Source organism: Mugil cephalus, chromosome 1 (genome assembly GCF_022458985.1).
Source record: "Mugil cephalus isolate CIBA_MC_2020 chromosome 1, CIBA_Mcephalus_1.1, whole genome shotgun sequence".
NCBI classification, from domain to species: domain Eukaryota; kingdom Metazoa; phylum Chordata; class Actinopteri; order Mugiliformes; family Mugilidae; genus Mugil; species Mugil cephalus.
In genome coordinates, this window is record NC_061770.1 from 46,223,563 (window position 1) to 46,234,736 (window position 11,174).

General features: G+C 42.1%; 2 protein-coding genes across 2 annotated transcripts; one reads left to right on the forward strand and one right to left on the reverse strand.

Moving 5' to 3' along the window:
- Window positions 1-1,861: 1,861 nt before the first annotated feature.
- On the reverse strand, window positions 1,862-4,051 carry smim20 (small integral membrane protein 20). The gene is made up of 3 exons (XM_047604443.1): window positions 3,863-4,051; window positions 2,261-2,317; window positions 1,862-2,056 (listed from the first exon to the last, which is right to left on the reverse strand). The coding sequence occupies exons 1-3, from the start codon at window positions 3,969-3,971 to the stop codon at window positions 2,013-2,015; spliced, it is 210 nt and encodes a 69-aa protein (XP_047460399.1). The 5' UTR covers window positions 3,972-4,051; the 3' UTR covers window positions 1,862-2,012.
- Window positions 4,052-4,097: 46 nt separating this feature from the next.
- On the forward strand, window positions 4,098-9,946 carry man2b2 (mannosidase, alpha, class 2B, member 2). The gene is made up of 19 exons (XM_047592258.1): window positions 4,098-4,340; window positions 4,422-4,568; window positions 4,712-4,817; window positions 4,898-5,070; window positions 5,168-5,283; window positions 5,364-5,541; window positions 5,803-6,001; window positions 6,083-6,273; window positions 6,396-6,558; window positions 6,848-6,984; window positions 7,266-7,543; window positions 7,630-7,821; window positions 7,966-8,209; window positions 8,290-8,400; window positions 8,483-8,675; window positions 8,925-9,071; window positions 9,200-9,312; window positions 9,424-9,541; window positions 9,646-9,946. The coding sequence occupies exons 1-19, from the start codon at window positions 4,206-4,208 to the stop codon at window positions 9,744-9,746; spliced, it is 3,042 nt and encodes a 1,013-aa protein (XP_047448214.1). The 5' UTR covers window positions 4,098-4,205; the 3' UTR covers window positions 9,747-9,946.
- The last annotated feature ends 1,228 nt before the right edge of the window (window positions 9,947-11,174 follow it).

Sequence of the window (11,174 nt, forward strand, 5' to 3'; positions counted from 1 at the left end):
TGGAGGGAATGCATGTTATTGTTTACGAGCATATAAAAGAAGAAAGGGGAAAAAAGTCCTAGAGAACTGTAACACTTCCTGAAACAGAAATGCGGCCGTTCTGTCGTGAAGCGTGTTATTAAAAGGCTCTTAAAGCTCTCTGAACTTCTTGTTTTTCTGTTTCTATTTTCCACACTTGACACAGTTCGAGCGAGGCGTTTGCACTGCTTGCATTGAACACACCATCCCATCCCTTCTGCAACCCCGTGGCCTGCTGGTCGACCCTTGTTCCCATAGCAATTAGCAAGAAACCTTTGCCAATTATCTGCTGCTCTTGAACGCCCGGCGACGTGCCACCACTTTCCACATCCTCCTCAATAGCCGGGAGAGATTTGTGTGATGGGTTAATAGCAGGATAGTAAAAGTGCAGCGGAGGCGACATTGTTGAGTTCATGTTGGTTTATAGCGTGCTGCGACCCTATTGAACGTTTTATAGAGATGGGTGTCTATCTACATCTCCTGCTGAATGGGACGAGGGCCACATAAAGAGGACTCGACAACACAGAGCCATAAAACCTCGGTGCAGACCTGAGGGTTCGGGTTTGGAATGAAACGTCAGTGTCACGGCGGCTAAAATGCTGAGGGCCAGGCTGCACAACCTGTTACACACTGTCAGGCAAAGTTAACACAGATTGAGTGTCTTTCTATTCTGTGTGTAGGTGACGCGTCCCCTCAAGAATGTGGTTCTCTTCCTCTCGCCGTTCGCTTCAATTTCCCCTCTGGTAGCTTACTTCACTCACACAGGCGAGAAGCTGTCGCTTGAGGAATCTGGAAAACACCAGCGGGGAATGAGAGGAATTTTTGCTTTTCGTTTCTCCTTAACCACCCCCCCTCACCCCTTGCTCTCTTTACTTTGGACGCCTCTGCACAGCCGGGCTCTTGAGTTTTCTCTTGTTTCTGAATGCAGCCCAACAATAACAACCTCTCATAAACAATGGGGCTTGTTGATTGGGGGGTTGTGAAGGAGAGTGGCCGTTGCTGGCCTGAGCAGTCAGCTTTGCTGGCAACGGGCCTCGAGAACGCTCCTAAAAGCCCGAAAGTACAGGCTGTGTTGAGGACTGTGAAAGATTTAAGGGTAACTTTAAAAATGCACCATCTCTGAAGGACCATAAACACATGCTTTAGGTCTTTCTTAATCTATCTTTCCTCCAAAAGGACTTTGATGGACCAAATTCTGAAAGGGGATGCTGGTCAATGTCAGGAAACCACAAAAGTACAGGGGAAAAAAATGGTAGTTTTGGAATTCTCTGCTTTTACAGCAGCTGTGGACTCATAAAGGGAGTCTGGATCACGTCGAATGGGATTCTGAACAAGGCGATGGTGGAGTTCTGCCCTCGTCCTTCCAGCCCACGGGGCAAAGGAGCCACATGCCATTTAAGCAGCCACGCAACAGTTAAAGCCTGCGCCTGACAGCGAAATGATAATATATAGAGATGTGTGCTGGAATAACTCTGCGTCCATTGCTTCCATTTCCAAGGATAACGCCGCACTTCACTGGACATTGTCCCTCATCTGCTGAACCCATTTCATGACTCCCACATCAACTAAATCAAAATAAAACATCTAATTAAATTCTTGTGAATGAAATGGGTACACAAACCGCTGTGCTTTTATTATAATTTCCTACAGGCTGCATACCAGAGTGAGACTTTTGGAAATACAAAGGTTTTTCCAAAATATCTAAGACGCACAAACAAAACATTTTAAACGGGCCAGAGCCTTTTGTGACAACAGACAGGCGTGGTGCGCCCCCGTGTGGACAAAGACCAGCATGTCATTCGATTTGAAGATTTAAGGCAATACATAAAAAATCCCTTTAAGGTTACGTTCTTAGAACTTTATTGAAGGGGTAAGGCATCACTCAACAAAACGGACATATCATACACACCAAGCACATATCAAAAAGCAAAAAACATTGTCCTCTTAGAGTCTTCATCAGTGTCTGGAATCAGTGAATGGTCATCTGGTGGTCATCATTTGCCTGAAGACTTGAATGGATCAGACCAAACCTTCACTCCTTCAGACGGAAATAAGACATAAAGTGTCAACATGCGCACATGACACATGACCACAACATTCAACAAGAGGCAAAGGTGTAAGACATACGCTTAACTACTGCTCGACACTGGCAAACAACAGACCATCAGCTTGGTGTCAGCTTGGCGTTTGCACAATTATCTCTACTGAATTAAACCTGCTCAAATCTGCTAAGTGCACTTACCCACAGGCTGCACAGCTGCCTGGTTGATACCTGCCCGGTTCATCTTTTGCACGTCTCCTAGCAAAGACAGAAAAGTTACGGCATGTCAGGCAAATATATTTAGCATTTTTTTGTGAACAAACTCAGTTACATTTTTTTTACATTGCAGCTAGTAATTAGCCCTGTTTTGCTCTCTTGTGTCCGCTTTGTCAGTAACAACGGAAGTAACAATAATCAATAATGTATACCCTGATATAGCTTTTCATCTTCCTGCACCAACTGTGACTCAACTTTGTTGGAAGCACGACTGTTTCGTGAATAATCCTAGCCATTTGTTTAACTGCAAATTAGTGGTTTTGAAATAATGGAAAAAAAAGGGAAGGCTGTGGGTGATCAAGCTCCTGTGGCTTGCTTGGACGAGTAGGTGAACAACGCCTTAAACTTTGGTCACATTTGGGGGGAACAGATTTGAACTTCTGAAGAGGTTGAATGTCTTCCCCTGTATGACATAGGTCGTAGGACATAGTCGCTGCTTTACAAGTGTGTACACCACAAGTGAAATAATTTACATGTATTATGAGTTGTGTTTTCAAAAACTTACATTTTCTGGACTTGTAGCAGAACAGCCAAAGTATAACATTGCCATCTACAGCCTACAGCCGAACTCGTTTGTTTCATGCACATTGAGTAAAGCTTTGCCTGTCATAATTTACTCCTTCTGTAACATCTCTGTCATTATATTGTGATACAGTAGCATCTCAGCAACAGCAACAATAGTTATGAATCCTGTAACTACTTTAGGAGGTCACTGTATGGTAACACCAAAATGTACCGTCCAAAGACGATATTAGAGTGTTAAAACGTCAACATACCTATCACTGTACTGTATAAGGACAATAAATGCATTCTGAAAATGTAACGTCTCCTGGAAATTTTTGCTTAACGCCTAAATCTAACATTAAGATATTGTAATATGTTCAAAATGTAACGTTACTGTATTAAGACAACATTGGCGAAGTAACACAAAAAAGTAACATGTAAAGATGGTATTCAAGTATTAACAACAAAATCTAATGTGTTACTATTATATGTGTGTTAAAACGTAAACATGTAACGCCCCGTTATATTTTTTGCGTCACACTTAAATGTAAAATGAAAATTATATGTGTATGTTCAAAATGTAACGTCTGAAGGAGCCATTGGCCACTGACACAAAAATGTAGCACTTAAAAATGGTGTTTGCGTAGTAGCAACGAAATGTAACGCGTTATTGTTGTATTTGCGTGTTAAAACGGCAACACGTAACGTCTCGTGACATTGTTTGCGTAACAGTGAAATGTAATATATTTATATTAAATTTGTACGTAACATTTCATACAGCGCATTAACACCAAAACACAACACTTAGACATCATCATTCATTCTTCAGCAGCGTGTTAAAACGTCGAAATGTGACTTCACGTGGCATAATTTTCGTGCTCACGCGAGTCAAAATGTAACGTTTTAAGGCGGCACGTGGGGGTCAATACACCAAAGTGTAACGTCTTATAAAACTGTTAGCACGCATTTTAATGTTGTCCATCTCTCAGACACTGTAAACTGAACTCTTTAATGTCTACTTACTGTACTCTTCTTTGTGTGCGAGAGGGTAGACAAATATGGGGTAAAACGCAGCAGCGACGGCCGTTATAAAGCCTCCAAATATCAACACTATTCTCGTGTTTTTAGACATTTTTCGGTTGCATCGGGCGATACCGTCCGTCTCACCTTCAGCTACACAATGTTTACACCGATAGCTTCCGGTGTAAAGGTCACCGACTTTTCGAGTTATCAAACGCGAAATCAGCTTGGTCTGCCTGGGCTTCCGTACTCAAGGAGTCACATGCCGCAGCACAACAATAACAAGGAAGTCTGGGTCAATATTGGAGAAGTTGACTGAAGTTCTCCTCCTTTATGGGCTGAAAAGATGACATTTACATTCGTTATCGTGTTCGGCTTTTGTTGCTGTTGCTCTTATGGTGTTTCAGAAGGAAACGAGCCAATTCAGACCTTTGTAATCCCTCACAGTCACATGGATGTTGGCTGGGTGTACACTGTTCAGGTAGGTTTCTCTATGATCTGACTGGGAAGCCCCAAAATAAGCGTGTTCTTTATTTTAAATATAAATGTGTATTTACTACAGGAGAGTATGCACGCCTATGCAGCCAACGTGTACACCAGTGTGACTGAGGAGCTGTCAAAGCTCAAAGACCGCAGGTTTATCGCAGTGGAGCAGGAGTTCTTTCGACTGTGGTGGGATACTGTGGCCTCAGACTCCCATAAGAAACAAGTAAGATCACATGGCAAAGGTGGCGTGATCGGTACTTTGTGCCGACTTGACATAAAGTCTCAACAAATCGTCATGAGACTTCTTTAATGGCCAGACTATGAGAAACAAACAGATCCTGTTGCATGATTCTGTCGCCCTTCTAGGTACGACAGCTTGTGAAAGAAGGTCGACTCGAGTTCATCATTGGAGGCCAAGTGATGCACGACGAGGCTGTCACTGACCTAGACGACGAGATACTGCAGATGACAGGTAACGCAACACATTTCCGTCCCTCTTCGATCCAGCGTTGCAGACTCGCGTAGCATCTCAGAACCTCCCTGCTGTTTCAGAGGGCCACGGTTTCCTGTACGAGACGTTCGGGGTGCGTCCTCAGTTCTCCTGGCACGTGGATCCGTTTGGAGCCTCTGCCACCACCCCGGTCCTGTTTTCCCTCGCTGGCTTCAATGCACATCTGATTTCTCGCATCGACTACGACCTCAAAGACAGCATGCAGAAAAACAAGGTGTTAGTTGATGCCTTGATCTAAATATGAGTGCTTTGCATGGAAAATCAAAAATGAATGAAGGCCATGACATGTTTACCTCCTTTTTCTAATACAGAAACTGCAGTTTGTATGGCGAGGTTCTCCATCTTTAAAAGCCAAGCAAGAGATCTTCACACACACTATGGACCAGTTTAGCTACTGCACTCCATCCTACCTGCCCTTCTCCAACAGGTAGTCCATTCTCAGACTCTCTGCTGACCTACACCATGTTCAATAGTTCTGTATTGATTCACTGTGTTCTTATTTCTCAGTTCTGGTTTCTACTGGAATGGAGTTGCATTGTTCCCGGACCCCCCTAAAGATGGAGTCTACCCCAACATGAGCCTGCCCGTCACCAAGGAGACGGTACACGCCTACGCCAAGACCATGGTGGACAACATCAAGCAGAGGGCTGCGTGGTTCAGGAGCAACCACGTGCTCTGGCCATGGGTGAGAAAAAAATGGACAGGAGATAATTTCATTTAGTGGGAAATTCAAGTAGCAAAACGAAAGATGAAGCCAACTCAAAAGTGCAGTTCCTCAAATGGCCACTTGGGGATGGCTCCAAAAGATAGCCACAACTCAATATAACATTATAAATCCTATGAGTGACATCATAAAGGGTTTGTCTGTACAGACAGTGGAGGTCAGCTCTAATTGATTTTTTTTATTTTGAGACACACTTTTTTAAAGTCCTTCCTTGGGTTTCAGGGCTGTGACAAACAGTTCTACAATTCGTCTGTGCAATTCAACAACATGGATCCTCTAATGAGCTACATCAACCAGAACAGCAAATACTTCGGGGTGACCGTCCAGTATGCCACTCTAAGCGAATATTTCCAAGCCATCTACAAATCAAATCTTGTGTGGGAAGTCCGCGAGAGTGAAGATTTCCTGCCTTATTCAACTGGTGAGACATCAGGACCTAACACAAAAAAAAAAAAAAATGTGAAAGTGCGTACCGTATTAAATATATGTGTGTATTTTCTAGAGCCCTACCAGGCATGGACGGGGTTTTACGCCTCCAGAAACGTCCTGAAAGGAGTTGCAAGGCGGGCCAGTTCTCAGCTGTATGCAGCAGAGACTCTTTTCACCCGGTACCGAATCAGCTTCCCAGACGGACCTGTGGCTAAAGACTGGGCCCTGGACAAGCTCAGATCTCTACGCTGGGCTGTCTCTGAGGTGATTTTTCCTGATATTTAACCTAATCCTTCTGAAAGGTAACAAAATAAAAACCAGTGATATATCAATTAATAATTAAAGAAGTATAGACAGTCTTTAATGATGTGGTGTGTATTTGTTAGGTGCAGCACCATGATGGCATCACCGGGACCGAGTCTCCCAAAGTAGCAAGCATGTACATGCAGCACCTCGTGCAGGCCATGATGGGAGTGGAGGAGCTTCTCGCTGCGCTCGTTTTGCTGCCACATAACATTGACATCCTCGGCACCCATTACCAAAGAAAAGGTGTAAATTAGCATGCACACTTTTACATTCTGTTTGTGTATAAGTTTTAACTTTTTGAATGCTTTTGTAGCCTTTTCCTGCTGTATCCAGTCTCTGTGCTAAGCTAGGCTAATTACTTCTTAGCTCTATATTCAGTGCACATAAAAATAATATATTTTCTTCAGCAACTCTCAAAATGGTATCAAATATTAAGCATCTGCTAATATTTGATACCATTTTCGATTACCAACAAAAAATAAACAATTAAGCTGCTTTCTCTGTAAATGAATCATATATTTTCTCTTCTCAGGTGTCCATCAAGCTCTGGAACAGCATGTCATCGTTTATAACCCCTTAGCATGGAACATCACCACTGTCGTCAACATCACCGTAACCTTCCCGAGTGCAGCCGTCTTTGATGACAATGGACAGCCCGTCCCTGCGCAGGTAGCTTTTGCTTGTATTGAACTATAAATGAAGAACTTTGCTGAACTTTTTTTCTACACCTAAATACATCTAGAAATAGAGAACAGAATACAGTCAAAAACATGTTTTGGCAAACTTGAGCTGCCGTAGGTCTTACTAAATTATAGAACAAGCAAGACTCCAACAACCTTTTCTTCTAAATTAACAATAACTATTTTATTGGAACAAATGTGCACTTAGACTTGTTACTTTGCCCTATCTTGTGTGAATTAGTTAAAATCTTCCCCTCTCTCTCTGTTTAGATCCAGAAGTCTGCACAGTCCAATGTGACCTACGACCTCTTCGTCATGGTGGAACTCGGAGGCCTTCAGTACAGGAAATACTTGATTAAGTACTCAGAGAAGCCGTGTTCCAAAAAGTCCAAGTGTGACTACACTTATGAAGCCAAAGGGGTTTCGTTTGAGAGACGCAGCGTGAAGGACTGGGTGAAAACAGGGAGGCGGCTTCTGCCTGTTTTGAACGACTGTTACAAGCTCATGTTTGACCAGGACACCAATCTACTGCACAGCATCACGTATCTGTAAGATCTTAGGCCTCCTTCCCCCTGAACATGATCTTTTTCTTACTCCTATGGCTTAACTTGTTTTTTTTTTTTTTCATTTGTAGTCAGGAAAAAAGGCGAGTGAGGATGACGCAGGATTTCTGGGAATACGACGCAAACGGAGACACAAAAGCGGGGCCCATCTCCGATAACTACATCTTCAGCGCCAACGGTTCAGCTGTGCGAGCCTACAAGGCCGTAGAAATGGAAATTATCCCGGGAAAGATTGTCAGTGAGATCAGGCAGTACTTCTACAGGTGGGTAAGACTAACGCGGTCTCACTCTGTTTGGAACAAGGTTCAATTAGAACACACTTTGTCTTCAATTATCACCATTTAACTTCTAACGCTACAATGTATCATGGTCAATACCATCACACTGTGACACGTTCCATCTTCCAGAGAGGAAAGCGATAAAGACTTCGCCTACTCAATCACCACCCGGGTCCCGGAGTGCTTCGGGTCCAGACTGCCGTGTGATAGGCTGGAGCAGACCTATTCGCTGGGCCCCCTCCATCTCAACACAGAGGTCGTCCTCAAGACCAGCTCCTCCTTGAAGAACAACAAAACTCTATTCACGGACGACAACGGCTACCAGATGATGAAGAGGACGTTTAGAAAGTTCACTAATAACACTTTAGCAAGGGTACGTCTTTAACACACTTAGCAAAACATATTTGTATTATTACTGGAACATGCAGAATAATCCATTTGTGTATTTTGTAGAACTACTACCCCATGGTTCGGGCAGCCTACATTGAAGACGACCTCAGCAGACTGGTGCTTCTCAGTGACAGAGCTCACGGTGTGTCCAGCCAAGCTAACGGACAACTAGAGGTACAAAACAATTCCGTGCTAACACACGCTCACTTAGCATCTTCTCCCGTCTTGCGTCTAACGTCTTGCGTTTTGTTCCCAGGTCATGCTCCATCGACGACTTTGGAACAACTTGGCCTGGAACCTTGGCTACAACCTGACCCTGAATGACAGCTCGGTTGTGAGGCCAACCCTGTGGATGATGCTGGGCTCCGTAAGCGGCTCCTCTAAGCTCTACCAAAGGGAGGCAATACAGCTGCAGCACAGACCTGTCATCATGCCCATAGACCAGCCTCGTAAGTGCTTGTTGTTATACGTGACAAATGTTGTTTGTTTTAACAGGAATGGTAAAAATATGAAAAACAGTTAAGCTACATTTATGATTTTGTGTTGGATCTAAGCCATCTCCACAGAAATGTGATTGGTCCATGTTTTTATTGGCTGGAAATGAACCATCCCGAAGAACAAAAAACACTCTGAGCTTAACAATGTGTATTTTGTGTTAGTTGACATTGACAAACCTTTCTTATCTCTTCTATGTTTAGGAAGGACCTGGCAGAATAAGGAGCCAAGAAGCAATTCTCCTCTACGTCCAGTTGTTCTGCCGCCCAACCTCCACCTGCTCAGCCTCAGCATCCCCGGATGGAACTACAGCTCCAATCATGATGTTCATCTCAGCCACATACATTCAGGTCAGCGGTGAAAAAACAATGTCTGAAACTACTGTAGGTTCTTCTCAGGCAATTTTTACTTTCAGCTGTGTAAATGTTTTTTCTTGTTATTATTTTTTTTAATTTATTTTTTTATGTCATACATCTAGGTCAGGATTTGCACTTGGAGCCAGATTATGATCGGGTCCTGTTGAGAATCATGCATCTATTCGAGGAGGGAGAAGACCCAGAGCTTTCGAAGCCAGTCACCATAAATTTAAAGGTGCCGATAAAACGTAATCCCTATCTGCGGGAATATTTTGGATTTTCATACTTTTAAAACAGACCATACTTCATATTTCTATTCTTCAATGGCTGCGCTTTGTGTGAACAGGATGTTCTGAAGGAAATAGGAGAAGTGAGATTGTTGGAGGAGCGTTCTCTCACAGGAACGTGGAATATCACCACTCTGCAGAGGTGGAAGTGGAAAACTGCAGAAAACATAGAAGAAAGTAAGAAACCGCTGTAAAAACATCAAATATTAGGACTGAAGTGTCTTCTGATTTTGTTCAATAGCTTCAAATATTTAACATGTTGTTCTTGCTTTTTTTTTTAGAGAACAAAAGATGTCACAGATATCAAGATGAAGGTTTCACCGTAACCATCTCACCCAAGGAAATCAGGACTTTTTTCGTTCACTTCAACTCCAATAACTGATCGGTTGTTTTGTCTTCTGTGAAGATCGTCAATCATTAAACAATATATGACAGTTCTTTTAAAGATTTGATCCTTTCCTACTATGTTAATTAATGCTGTTTTTGCACATGTTGTTGATTCTATAAGAGGCACTGATGTGTTGATGAGGTGTCAACTTTCTGAGTCCTGAGAATAAAGTGATTATTTTTGTCACACTCAAATGACTTCACTGATTTACTTTACGGACTTTATGTTTGTCTGACAATGGGACTTATGTATATCCATTAGGAGTGGAATGACTTTGGATTTTTTCTAGTCAACTAAAATGCGGTGAAAGTCGAATTAACATCAACCAGTGATGACATCACACATGTTCCTCTGCAACGATGAAATCCATATTCTTGACCTGAATACATATTGTAGCATCTCGCACAAAGGAAGTTACGAAGGATTTTCTGAAACATAATTGAAGCTTAAATACTGTCTGCATAGTCAACACTATAAACACCATGAGCCTAACACTTCTGCGACTCTTACTTAACTCTCAACCCTACCATAACCTCCATCTCTTTCATGGTGGATTCACTGACATCAAAGGACAAAAAACACGCTCTACAACCACAGCATAATGTTAACTGATAGACCACAAAAACATGAACATAAACATATGATTTTGTCACTACACTGTGCTGCAGATATGTATAGCCTATATAAATCGGCCATGGTACTCACAGCATGTTGTAAGGTAGGATAGCCTAACCACAATAAAAAACAATATGAGATATTAATATCTCTTAAGACTTTTCCGTCTATAGAAGTTAAAGGTCTAATAACATTAATGAAATTCACCCACAAATTGTTGATTTTTAGTCTTTTTTACCCCTGTTACTGTTTTGGACTATTCCTTTGCTAGCATTAGCAGATGCCTTTTCAGATGAGTGTGCAGTTGTACATTTGTTGTATTTCAATACTGACTTACATATTCTGCATGTCAGTAGTATGGGCTTCATCTTCAAATAGTCGGCTTCCTGCTTCATGGCTGTAGAGTCGACTAGTTGACTAGTCAGTTCAACCCCTAACATCCATGTATTAATGCATGTGAATGCACAAACCCGCGTTGTATTATAGTTTTAGAATTGTACTCTTCTCTTAAATTCGGCTGAGATTTCTAAAATCTGGTTTTGCATTTACCCTGTTGCCAGAGGAGGGATTTGACATCAGTGCTAAGCTAAGGCTATGTATTTAAGAGAATTAAAAACAAACAGTATCCAGCGCAACAGAACATTTAATTTTCATATACATAATGTTAACATACACATAATGCAACATCTAATTGCTTGTCAAATTTATATAGTTGTATTCATAACATTAAAATAAAAAAAAGTAAAGTGACAAAATGGATAATACTATGTCAAAATTAAGCTAAAGCAGAATATGATACGGTTATTT

Coding starts and splice junctions, on each gene's coding strand:
- man2b2 (XM_047592258.1), top strand. CDS start 4,206: ATGACATTTACATTCGTTATCGTGTTCGGCTTTTGTTGCTGTTGCTCT. Junction 4,569..4,711: donor CAGACTCCCATAAGAAACAA/GTAAGATCACAT, acceptor TCGCCCTTCTAG/GTACGACAGCTTGTGAAAGA. Junction 9,542..9,645: donor TGCAGAAAACATAGAAGAAA/GTAAGAAACCGC, acceptor TTTTTTTTTTAG/AGAACAAAAGATGTCACAGA.
- smim20 (XM_047604443.1), bottom strand. CDS start 3,971: ATGTCTAAAAACACGAGAATAGTGTTGATATTTGGAGGCTTTATAACG. Junction 2,318..3,862: donor CGCACACAAAGAAGAGTACA/GTAAGTAGACAT, acceptor TGTCTTTGCTAG/GAGACGTGCAAAAGATGAAC. Junction 2,057..2,260: donor GGCAGCTGTGCAGCCTGTGG/GTAAGTGCACTT, acceptor TTCCGTCTGAAG/GAGTGAAGGTTTGGTCTGAT.